We start from the raw sequence: 13,543 nt of genomic DNA, 5'->3' as shown, positions 1-13,543 counted from the left end.
TACAATCAGGATCACCTCCCTGTTGCATGCTAGATAATTTGAACCAAGAACATGTTTTTGTGCCCACACATAATCCAGATGAAATTTCTGCTGCAGGGCAATTTGTTGATTCAGACCCAGTATGGAAACAGGGCCTGTGTTTTAATGATAAATTTCATATTTTCTTCTGCTCTGCAATGAAAAAATATGCAAGATTCTGAGAAAGGAAGGAATGGGAAACATGAGGAGAACCTTATTATGCATTGATAAGCATGCTGTCAGGCCCCTAGAAATTAGTTCTGTCTTAAGATGTGCAAATAACTAATTCTTCAGTTTAGTTGCTGCACTAGAAGAAAGGAAAACAAAAACAACAACCTGTTATCCATTACAAAAAATCAAAGTTCAACATGGTTTGCTTTATTCAAACATAATCTTGCAATTTTTTTCCCCTTTTGCTTGAAGTGAAACATAATGGACAAAACTACTAAGGGGCTGCTACAGGTGTTATATTCTTTTCTACAGGAGATAGTACACATATCCAAAATGTGTAGTATCTAGATTAAATTGCTTTGAAGGAGGATCTGAATTCAGCAAGAAATTTGAACCCAAAATACAGCAGTTCAAAGTATTCTATAGTGAGACTCATGCTGACAATTTTGCTGACACTGTTCCATTTTCTATGAATAGTTATTAATCCAATCTCTGATCCAGGGATGACCTGGATATATGGTAAGGATACTGGCTTAAAATGCAGCAGACATTTGAAATGCCTACACAAATACATACAAACAATTCAGCACCGTATAAAGAATTTAGATAGTATTTCTGTATTTGTTACAGGGCTAGCAAGACAGGAGTATGAAAGATCTTTCACATATCAGGAGGCTAAACAAGCTTCAATTCTTCAGCATGAAAAGAGAGAGAAGCAGGTTATGAGAAAAGTCTACAGTGTTGTGAGTGGCATTGAAAAGGTTACTGTAGAATGATTACTCATAATTTGTCATAAAACAAGAGCTGGAAAGTACCCAATCAAGTCATCATGCAGCAACTCTATGACAAATGTTCTCTTTCATAGACTGCATAATCACAGTGAAATTCATCATCACAAAACTGTGGGGAGGACCAAAATATACACACGCTGAGAGGCTAGAAAAAATGGTAAATGTGAGTGTGCAGGTCATTAAACACAGTGGTTCAGTTGCATTTCAAATTAAGATGGCCTCAGAATTACAATGCTACCACTTCCTTAGAGTACAACACCACTTCGGGAGCTGCTAAGCTGGGAATTAATACATGGTGAGCCACAGCTTCCTTCCCCTCTGAATCAGATGGCAAGCAGCCTCATACAGCAGCTGATTACTTCTTTCTCTATGCTGAATACATCCCCCCTCCCTCATCTCTGCTCCTTTCTTGCTCACTTGGGAAGGTGTGAAGCACTGCCTGGAGGCTGCTCTTAGGATCAGCCGGGGCATCTAGCACTGGGAGTCTTCCAGGAAGCAGAGTGGCAATGTCTTGCTTGCTCTATGGGCAAAGGATGATTTGAAATTAATGAAGTGGACACAGAGAGATGGCAAAATGAGAGTAAAAGAGCAAGCGCTCAGGTGCTCTGTGTGAGCAGTAACAGAACAAGCACAGTTCCACGCAACACAATAAATATTCGTAGCTGCTTGCTCTGCAGAGGATGGTCTTTCTGCTGAGATTTACAGCCAAAAAGAGAAGCGTATCCTAAGTGAATTATTATCATTATTTGCTCATGGTCTAAAATTTATTTGGTTCTTGGATTTGACTCCTGCATGATGATTCAAAAAAATTCTGCAACATAGTATCTTTGGTCTTGCTCATAAAAATAGTTTTATTAAAATTATCACATGAGACTACTACATATGCATACCTTATAAAAATCACTGTAAGTAGGACACAACTTCTCACATACAGTTTCACCTGTGGTATCTGCCTCACACAGTCAACACTTGCAACTCTAGAAGGCTCTGTATGTTCAAAAGTCAAGAGCATGTTCTTTCCTTTCCCAAGAGAGACTTGCACTGAAATACCACAGAAAGGTTTTAGCCTTTTAGATAACAGTTCTCAATGTAAAAGGGCTGTGGTATTTGGGTCAACCATTTGAATGTCACTAGGAAGTCTGATGAAAAAAATCAGTCCTTTTTAACATGTAATGTTGACACTTCAAAAGTGAAAGTACAGGAATAATCACAAAAATTGAACTACATCAGCAGTATCTTTTTGCAGACACTCTGGAGTGTTGCCAGCTGGAAACTTGGTCTTCATTATGCCACAACAACTACAGAATAATTTTGTAGCCTGTAATCACGTCTTAATTCTTACCCTTGCTTTAGAGGTATTTTAATATACTGTGAGAGCAGCAACAGACAGTATTTTGGTGGTACTTCTGACAGACAGTTAACATGATACAAGGTTGTTCTACTTATTACAGAGTTTGTTCAGGTCATAAAAATGCATTCACTGAATTCATAACATAAAGCACATAAGGACTTATGCTGTTTCACACACAGAAATATACTTGCTAGAGAAACTGCAAGTGAACGGAAGTATGCGAGGTGCAACCAAGAGCCCAATATCTTGTATAGCAAGGTCTGAATACCACTTAAGTCCTGGACTGGCATAAGTTACCAACATTCCACAGAGGTCAATGGAGTTTTCCTATGTATTCTAGAGCAGCCTTTTATTATCACCTAGATAAAAAGAAAAATCTAGTCCGAACCTTACAGATGAGCAGATCTTAGATTAAAGATTCAGACCTGTGAGTAACATCAGGAAACTCCACAATATAGCAGTTTTTCTAATTGTTTCCAAATCTGCTTGAAGAATTGATTGATTGATAAAACTGTGTGAAATAAACAATCACAGTACTAAGACTAACATCAGGAGTAACATCAGGAAACTCCACAATATAGCAGTTTTTCTAATTGTTTCCAAATCTGCTTGAAGAATTGATTGACTGATAAAACTGTGTGAAATAAACAATCACAGTACTAAGACAGCTTTGAGAAAAGGAATTGATTGTTATCACAGTTATTCATCTATATCAGTGCAGCCCCTTCTCCCTAAACTGTAGGCTTTTGTTTATAGGTGTCATGAATGCAAAGAGGTTACTGCACACAGAGCCCGAAGAGAAGTTTTTACAGAATATCTAATACCCACCCAAAAACCTTCATGCAGAAGACTCCCAGAAGACCTTAGATTGCAATAGCATGCTACCTTTTCATTAGCCTTAAAATACATCCCTTCTGGTTCTGGAGCTGCAATAGCTGTGAGGTCAGATTGCAGCTTCTGTGCTGCAAAGAGTGTGCCTGTACTCAGGAGGAAGAGCTGAAGGAGTTGTGGGAGACAGCACCTTCCCTTCACAATGAAAACACACACATGATCTGTCATGCACTCATCAGCAATGTCCTGTCCAGTTGTTCACATAACTACAGTCATCTCAGAAGAAACAGAGAAAAAGAAATAAGGCTTAGAAACATACCTGTTTTTCATTTTCATCCTCCAGCTTCAGCCTGTCCTCAATGCAGTTCCTGGCCTGTAGGAATGCCTTCCTCTGAGCCCTTTCTGTCAAAATCCTCACAAAGACCCCATACAAATTTACACTAACAAAAAGGATTGCATTTGCCACAAGCTGTAAGAAAGAAAGAAAAGTAGATTACTATTTTAAAATATATATTTTTCTTTTTTAAAACTTCTATTCAGCAAAATTTTAAAAAGAAAGGCAACCCCCCCAAGCCAATACTGTCTTTAAAAACTTTGCCTCACTAGCCCAGTCACTAGTACCCCTTCCTACAACCCAACTGCAGTTAAACAATTCTAGCAGCTACCACAAGTCCAGGCAATATTCTGTATTGCAGTATACAGAACTCTGCATCTGCTGAATTTGACTTCTCTTATGATGATAATTTATTGCTTTCATTCAGATCAGCTCCTTCATCAGCTTTTTGACAGATCTGTCCATCTAATAAGGAAAGCAATACCTTCAGCATTTGTTCAATCGTGAGACGTCCAGCAGACTGAAATTATTTTCTTAGGCCTTCATAAAGTAGGGATATTATTGTCCCTTGTTTAGAGTTGAGAATTAAGGCACTAACAAAATCTGTGACTAAATCAAAATGCCTGGGCACCTCAAGTTTTCATATTGTGCAGTTTGCACTTGGAAAATCTGCTTCCTTTCCCATATCTATACTATTAGTAATCATACTGTATTTTTTTGAGAAATCATACAAAAGATTGTTGATACTATCTTGCGGCAGACCTCTTAGAAGGTGCTGAGTGCTTTCGAAGTACTGTCCTTTGCACAAACTAAGCCCCACTGAAATGTTGTAATCAAGGACAATGAATTACTTTGGAATTACTGTGCTTTGATGCAGGATGGCTAAATTATCTAACTGTCCTTCCATGGTTCTTAAATGCTTTTTACAATATATGGTAAAGTTATTCAGCTAACCTAAATAACAGTGGCTTGAATACAAACTCCTTATCTGAGACAATTCTGTCCAAGTTTCTCACTGCATCTCTCCTGTCTGAAACATATCTTCAGTTAGTAAATTCTGCAATGAAGTACAGTGTTTGTTTACAAAGGAGGCAATAAGGCCTGTTTACCCAATATCTTTTCAGTCTCATTCTCCAGAATTACTGTATTTACTACCACTGCATCATGATTAGGACACAAGAGACTCATAAATTACCAAATTTCAGAATAGCTGGCATACAATTTGGCAAATTTGGTTTAATAAGAGCAAAGAAAGACATAACAGCAAGAACAACAATTCGTGTTAAATTCCTGTGCACCTAAAATAATTCATAAAGACCATATAACTGACAGGTACACATTTCAAGTTAGTACAACACTATTGTTCCACGATTTGCTTATGTAAATGCAAGAGGAGACCACTAGCCTTGTTCGAACTGCATAGTGAGTCCAGCTATGCCATAAACACAATAAAATTACAAATAAATAAATAAATAAACACACTGACATTGTTGTAGGGAATGCTTACTGACTAACAGGCTAAGGCTTACTGGCTAAGGTTTACTGACTAAGACTTGAATTCAGTCAGTACGGTAAGCAAAGATCCAAAATGATGTCCAGAAAATCTCTTCTGATGTCAGAGGGCCTTTGGGAAATTTTTCATTCCACAAAAACCAGAAGGAAGTGTCTATGTGTATAACTAATGGCAGTATACATCTTAATCTCCAGTAGTTACAGAACTATAGAATTGTTTGAGTTGTAACAGACCTTAATGATCATTTAGTACCAACCTCACTACCATGGGCAGGAAGACCTCCTACTAGACCAGGTGGCTCAAAGCCCCAACCTGGCTTTGAACACATCCAGGGATGGGGCATCCACAACACTTCAGGGCAACCTGGTCCACTGCCTCACCACCCTCACAGGACAGAACTTCTTACTAATATCTAATCTAAATCTACTCTCTTTCAGTCTGAAACTGTTGTTCCTTGTCCTATCACTACACGCCCTTGTAAAAAGTCCCTGCCTAGCTTTCTTCCTGTGTTACAGACTCCAGAACTGGACACAATCCTCCAGGTGGGATCTCAAGAGAGCAGAGTAGAGGGGTAGAACCAGATCCATCAACACGCTGGCTGTGCTTTTTTTGTACTTGAGATTGCCTCAGCCCTTGTGCAGGACCTTGCACTTGTCTTTGTTGAACATGTGATTTGCACAGGCCCACTTCTCAAGCCTCTCAAGGTCCCTCTGGATGGTATCCCTTCCCTCCAGCATGTCAGCCACACAACACAACTTGGTGTTGTTGGCAGACTTGCTCAGCATGGACTCAGTCACACTGTGCATGTCACTGTCAAAGATGCTGAACAGCATCGGACCCAATACTGACTCCTGAGGAATAACATTCACCACTGATCTTCACTTGAACATCGAGCTGCTGATTGCAACTCTTTGAGTGTGACCATCCAGCCAATTCCTTCTCCACCAAGTGGTCCATCAAGTTGATGTCTAATTTAGAGAGTAGGATGTCATGTGGGACTGTCTCAAATGCTTTGCACAAGTCCAGGTAGGAGATGTCAGTTGCTCTTCCTTTATTCACCAGCTCCACAACCCCATTGTAGAAGGCCATCAGATTTGTCAGTCATGACTTGTTATTCCCTGATGGGTGACAGCATGTTGGCTTTCACCAGTCATCTCCTTATTTTCCATGTGCATAGTTTCCAGTAAGATTTGCTCCATGAACTTGACAGGCACAAAGGTGAGACTGACTGGCCTGTATTTCCCTGTTTTGTTTTTTTTTCTTTTAAAAAAGGGGAGTTATATCTCCTACTTTCCAGTCAGTGGGAACTTCACCAGCCTCCTGGGACTGGAGGAGGTGATCCTTGAATATTAACCAGCTTTCTTGGCCTCTCTTCCCTAACATTTCCCTGAAGAGGCCAAAGTCTGCTCTCCTGAAGTCCAGAGGGCTGAGCTTGCTATGTGCCCTCCTTGAACTCCACCGTTTGATAGCCACTAGAGCCAAGGCTCAAGCCCTTGAGCTTCACTTTTCTCATCAGCTCCTCCCTCTTGGTGAGACCAAATCTCAGCATAGTGAGGAGAGTTGAAAGATTCATTCTGCATGGTTTATCCAGACTTTAATGGATTCACAAGTCCTTTAACTTTTACTTTCATTCCTTTTTGTTATTAGTTAACTAGACAACAACAGCAACTTCCCTGCAAACATTCTCACCAGTGGAAAAAAAAAAATACCCTGTGACATTAAAGAGATCTGGGCCTAGCATAGCTTCAGATAAACAAAAAGAAACAGTTATCTAATAAGAGAAAATACCAGTGAAGAATGGTGTTACAGCTTCCACTTGAGAACTGCGAAATGTGGATTTAGGTGTCATCAATCAGAAAAATTTCAACCTAGGACTCTCATATAGCAGTTATTCACATGTTGCTTCTCAGAGGTGGTAATAGGGAGGGTAAAACTTTGAAGATTAAAAGCAGTACTTGAGCTTTCATGACACAGGCTGAGCATAAATGGTTTGCAGTGTCTATCCTGCTTTGTTTTGCTTCATCACAATAACTGGTTGAGGTATATCAATTTTCAGCACAAGTTAGAGCCTACTAAAATTAAATTACTGGAGAAATTCCAGTAGAATCCTATTTTTAAATAAATGACTGCAATCAGTCTCACCTTATCCCTGCATTTTATCAAGCTAAAGTGTAGTGACAACAGTACATTTTAAAGCTAATTCTTGCAAGTATAGTGGAATAAAAATAGAAAGGATTTGTAAAGGCTGTATTCAAAGGCAAAGAGAAAGTCCACAGAATAAACAGTCAAGACAGTCAAAGGCAGTGCAGACCCTGTCCATATATAAAACAGCTGGTAGTAACAACGGGTGAAAAACTAGTACTGTCTTTATGCACTGATATCAGAGTCAAACAAGACATGAATAATTACTTCTAGAGAAAATAAAAAGCTAACTCAGTTTCTGGTCTTCCACTGGAATCAGTAAAAGACCATATACTGTAAAAATCTGCCAGCTGTTCTGACTGTCATGATTTCACTCAAGCAAACGTGATCACCTGGACTGGGGGTAGCCAGTAGGTGTGTTCCAGCAATCACACAGCCACTTTCAGACTCAGCAGGATAAATCATTTTCTGACATGCTTTGTACAGTTTAAGATAAAACAGAGGCTTACCTGCCAGCTCTGGCCTGCAGGGAATCAGGAAATGTGATTAAGCAAGGTAAGGATTCATAGACCTCAAAATGTATGAAAAGGCAGTAAAGGAGACTGTTTCCTGAGGTAAGAGTTCCTTCCCTTCACAACCCATTTTCTGCAAAATTAGTATTTTCTCCCAAAGTACAAACTACATACGTCTCTATCACCAGTTTTCTCAAATGCTGGTCCCTTTCATTTTAATATGTAAATATGTACCTCCATATATGCACTCATGCATATATAACTTCACAGACTCACAGCATGTTGGGGGTTGGAAGGGACCTCTGGAGATCATTGAGTCCAACCCCTGTGCCAGAGCAGGGTCACCTACAGGAGGTCACACAGGAAGACATCCAGGTGGGCTTTGAATGTCTCCGGGGAAGGAGACTCCACAAACTCCTGGAGCAGCCTGTGCCAGTGCCCTGTCACCCTCAGAGTGAAAAAGCTTTTTCTTATACTTAGTCAGAATGTCCTGTGCTTCAGCTTGCACCCATTTTCCCTTGTCCTCTCACTGGACATCACTGAGAAGAACCTGTCTCCATCCTCCTGAAACCAGCCCTTTATATATTTATAAACATTAATGAGGTCTCCTCTAAGTTAGAGACCCAGCTGCTTCATCCTTTCATCATAAGGGATATTTTCCACTTTCTAATCATCTTCATGGCTCTGTGCTGGACTCTTTCACGGTCCTTCTTGAACTGAGGAGCCCAGAACTGGACACAATATTCCAGATGCAGCCTCACCAGGGCAGAGTAGAGTGGGAGGAGAACCTCTCTGGACCTAGTAACCACCTACCTTCTAATGCACCCCAGGATGCCATTGGCCTTCTTGGCCACAAGGACACATTGCTGGCTCATGGTCATCCTTCCATCCACCAGCACGCCCAGGCCCCTCTCCTCTGCACTGGTGTCTTAACAGGTCAGTCCCAACCCATATGGGTTGTTCTTTCCCCAATGTAAGACTTTGCCCTTGCTATATTTCATTGAATTTCTCACCATCCAACTCTCCATCCAGTCTAGGTCTTTCTGAGTGGCAGCACAGCTTTCTGGTTTGTCATCCACTCCTTCCAGTTTTCTGTCATCAGCAAACTTGCTGACAGTGCACTCTGTTCCCTCATTCAGGTCACTGATGAATACATTGAATAGTATTGGTCCCAATACCAACCCCTGAAGGACTCCACTAGATAGAGGCCTCCAACTTGACTGTGTCCCATTGACCACAACTCTGACTTCTTTCCTTTAACTAGTTCACAGTTCACCTCACTACCTGATCATTCAGACCACACTTTCTCAGTTTAGCTGTGAGGATGCTGTGGGAGACAGTGTCAAATACTTTACTGAAATAAAGATGAACCACATCCGCTGCATTACCATCATCTATCCACCTGGCTTTGTCCTCATAAGAGGCTACCAAGTTGGTTAAAGAAGACTTCCCCTTGGTAAAACCATGGTGAGTGCTCCTAATGACCCTCTTGCCCTTGATATGCCTAGACAGTGCTGAGGATAAGTTGTTCCATCGCCTTTCCAGGGATGGAGGTGAGGTGGACCAGTCCATAGTTAACGGGGTCCTCCTTCTTACCCTTTTTGAATAGTGACATTGGCTTTCCTCCAGTCCTCAGGCACCTCTCCTGTTCCCCACGACTTATCAAAGATGATGGAGAGTGGCCTGGCCATGATTTCTGCCAGTGCCCTCAGCACCTGAGGATGCATCCTATCAGGACCCATGGATTTATGGATGTTCAAATTGCTTAATTGATCCCTAACTCAGTCCTCATCAACCAAGGAAAACTCCCCCCTTTATCACAACTTCCTCTGAGTCCTTAGGGGCTTGGGGCTTTCATGGACAGTCTCCGGCAGTATAGACAAAGAAGGACTTCTTTGTATCCCCTGTCACCAGGGCATCCAACTTATTCAGCAGTGTTATTAAAATTAAAATTACTTTTTAAAATTTATTGTTGTCACAGAGTCTTGTATTGTGCATTCCATGTATCTGCTACACTTTGGTACCAACATCCTGAGTTTTAAGCTTGCCTGGTCCTATGAGGGTACACTTTTGTCATTGTTTGAACAGGAGGAACTAAAGAAGGAGGGCTTTTCGGACTCTGAGAGGGGTGGAACATAAAAGGGAGGGATCTATTCCTTCCCATTTCCTGACATACTTTATAATATAAAAGATCAGAATGCCAGCAGCTCCTCCCTCTTTTTCCTCTCACCTCCTGCTGCCCATGATACTGCTTGTTTTCGCCAGCTAGCCAAAAGCTATATACAATATATATATTTGTATATATTTGTATTTTGTTACCTTACTCTTTATGTTATTACCTTTCCCTTGTGTTAGTAAAATCTGTATCCAATTGTTTTCAGCTTCCAACTTAAGGTCTCCAGTCTTTATTCCCCTTTTATCTTCTCTTTGGGGGGGAGGGGAGCGTGATGGGAGGGTGGGTGGAATAGAGAGGAGTTCTGTTGTTAGGTTTGTGTCCTGCCCAAACTGCTAAACCATGACAGAATAATTGGCGCCCACTGTGGGGCTCAAATTTAAATTTTTCTTTTAACTGAAAAAATTCTAAATTTGGAAATTGAAAAAAGAAAAATGGGTTTCACAATGGCATGGGTGAAAGACTTGTTACATCTCTCTCCTGTTTTTTTTTCCCCCATTGAATTTCTTGGGTCTCAAGTTATTTTTGGTATGGAGCTCTGTGCAAAACAGCAGTGCACAACAAAGACTGAGTAACCACATCTGAAGGTAAGAAGCATGAAACATGCACACACACAAAAAGAGCTTGAGTTCAGTGAAGGATTTTTTTTTTTTTTTCTTCTCCCAGGATGATCTCACACTTGGTGACCCTTAGGACTAATAGGCTCTTTAAAGACAGTCTCAGACCTTTTTTCTTTATTCCAGTTAGATTTTGCTCCTCAGTTTTTTCCTTCAAAGTAAGACTACTTATGTGTGCATTCATGCATGCTCTTGCTCTGTCTCAAATAATGAAAAATTATTCTGTGTTAATAATTGCTTTTTGAGAAGAAACTGCTTACTCAGCAGACTAATTCTGCTATCAGCTAAACAGTTGCACAGTAGATGGTTCACATCTAAGGCTGGTTTTCATTGTGGAGTAGCTTTCTGTTTGTCTCACAAAATTGCCTCATAGGAAAAAATATGCCTATTTCACAAAGATATAAATGGTTGGTTACTTGAGAACTCTTTTACAAAGTGGCATTCATGTGGGTGGATACTGAAATACACAACTGAAGTAGACTAAATGAGAAATATAAATTACCAGAAAAAAAAAATCAGAAAACTCCTTCAGAACTTCATTGTTCTTTCTAAAAGCTGGGCTTGTGTTGTGAATGAGACTGTAAAGGGATTTCAATAGTTATCATTATTATAATGTCGTGGTTAATACCAATATTAAATGTATTCTCATTAGCATAAGTTCATGCAGTATCCCATGAAGCAGAGAAGAGTGGAATATGTAGAAAATGTGGCCAGCATTTCCAGGTCAAGTTTGATATTTGCAGGAAATATAAGACCAATGTGGTTCGTGTATGTCTTAAACTTCAAATACCTGGTAAGATGAGAGGTATGGAGGGCCTGAATTCTACTTCCAGTTTTCTCTGTTATTTGAATTTTACTGCAAGTAGCTTCTGTGCCACTATCATTGTTCCTGTTATGAAAACAATGTATCATTTACTCGTTTTGTCAAAATACTAAGATATGACAATGAAATGCATTATTGTAAAATTTGAATGTCTGCTGTCATGAACACTCTGCCATAATGGGTCAGTGCTCCCACCATTATAAATCTTGAAGAACAAGGCAAGACTGTGCTTCTCATGGAAATAGTTGATACTATGAACAAGAGCTTTCACAAGCTTAAACAAAAAACTTTTCTCTTTTTCCTGTCGTGGGAAATGTTACCATTAGAGCAGTTCTTTATTTACAGCACAAGACTGCATAAAAGGGAATGCCTAATTACCTCTTGATCCTGAGATAGTTTTGTTAAGTTTAGTAATTCACTTAATCAATACACTTCACAACCTTTTGAGAACACCTAATTACTACATCTGATCCCTCCACTTTCTGAAGTGGCTTCACAATGGAATACAGAACTTCTAAGTTTCTTACTTCATACCCAAAAGCCCACTCTCCTAGGAGAGAAGTCATCCAAACATTTTTTCTCCCAATTGAATACATGTATTCCAATTTTTAATAAATGTCACTCCCTTATTTTTGTTAGTTGTTGTACTAACTGGTTCATGCCATGTACTACTGGTGTTGTTCTACTGTCCTATACTCTGTGGATTCTGTCTTCATTTGTACCCCTCCTGAATCTACAGCATACTCTGAAGTGGGGATTAGCGAGTAGTTGTATCAGTGACAACGTGGTGGAGTGATATCACTGTTGTGGAAAAGACAGTAGCACCGCGGTGTCTATAAACATAGGAGTGAAGACAGACATTTAGGATATATAGGATGCTATGTCCATTAAGCACAGAAAGTGTTTTTTTTATTGTATGTGCACAATGTTTAATATACTCTTTGTCTCTCCCTCTGCATATATAACCACTGCTTAAAATACATGCCATTAACCTTTACAAAAAATGCTCGGATCAAAAGCAGAGCCATCAAGAGCCATTGAGCTTCCCAGTATTAAAAAGTTGATTTGTTGCATCTTTCTCCTTTGAACTTGGAAACACAGGGGGAGAACACACCTCTCTCTCACACTATACACCACTGGCTGTTTATTTCATGTCAGAAACACTTAACTCTGAGATTAAGAAGCATACAATTATTAATGGAAGCTCAGAACTACGTCAGATTATATCATAATTTTGGAACCTAAACTTTATATATTACTGCAGCTTAAAAAAATTCTGGTAAATATATCAGTGACTGATTACTTAAGATAGCAAATATTTGTTTTGCTTAAGTTGCAGAGTTTCAAGTGCCTGCCCATCAATACTCTCACACAGGTATGTGAAACAAATATATGACATTAACTTCAGGCTCCTGTTTTGGGGATTTGAGACTGTTGTGCCTTTCTTAATCTTCACAACTCCATAATTTTTACCTTTCTACGTCAGCAAAAATTTAAATCCTTATTTTGATGTACTAAGACTTCTGGAGATCTTGTTTTATGTTTTATTTGTTAGGAAGACAGAAAGAAGCACTTACAAGCAAGATAATTGGAGGTTACTTTTACACAAGGCAAAAAGCACTCAGAAGTCCACAGTAGTGCTGATGCTATTACAGAGAAAAGATAACACCTGAAGAGTATTACAACTGAAAAAAAAAAATTTCCCAGTCATCCATACTGTCTAGGTCACACAAGAAAATTGACAGATCTTCACTGTTTTTCACTATATGTGAGGCTACAAATATCTCTCAGATAAGATATGAGTGGGGATAATACCTGTAGCTTCCTTTTGCTACTATATTATGTCCAGAGTGTGTAACAGTTTCCTAGAAGAACATACACCTTTAACACATAGGCTTAGTCACTTCAGTCTGAGGAAAGCTATACCCAGAAAAAGGTCAAAATACTCTTGCTAACTGGCTTACATGTCACAGCCAACAAATTCCTTCATGCTGCGAGGCAAATGTTACTTGTATTTCCTTTCTGGCTTAGCTGTTGCTTTCTTTTACAGCATATTTAAAGTCACCATAGAACAAACAGGCACTCAGTTCTGTGTTTTGGGGTGAGTTGTTATGGTTTGGGGTCTTTTGGACATTGCAATTGTTCCCTAGAATTATGAATAACTGCTATCTATCACAAGACTTGGAATACGTTGTCAAAACCAGTTGAAATAATTTCTATAGAAATTATGGAAAATATATTTTATTTATTTGTCCCTGTTACTTGCC

General features: G+C 39.6%; 1 protein-coding gene across 1 annotated transcript in view; it reads right to left on the bottom strand.

Annotated features, from left to right (window-relative positions):
• Positions 1-13,543, bottom strand: part of ADCY1 (adenylate cyclase 1) — a 143,157-nt gene that overhangs the window by 96,494 nt on the left and 33,120 nt on the right. The window contains exon 2 of the mRNA XM_071736231.1: positions 3,482-3,631. Coding sequence (XP_071592332.1) covers positions 3,482-3,631 — 150 coding nt within the window. The remainder of the gene's footprint in view (positions 1-3,481; positions 3,632-13,543) is intronic.

The sequence above is a fragment of the Heliangelus exortis genome, chromosome 2 (assembly GCF_036169615.1).
Source record: "Heliangelus exortis chromosome 2, bHelExo1.hap1, whole genome shotgun sequence".
Classification (NCBI taxonomy): Eukaryota; Metazoa; Chordata; class Aves; order Apodiformes; family Trochilidae; genus Heliangelus; species Heliangelus exortis.
The sequence above is the reverse complement of the archived record's forward strand: the minus strand, read 5'-3'. Positions and strand labels throughout refer to the sequence as shown.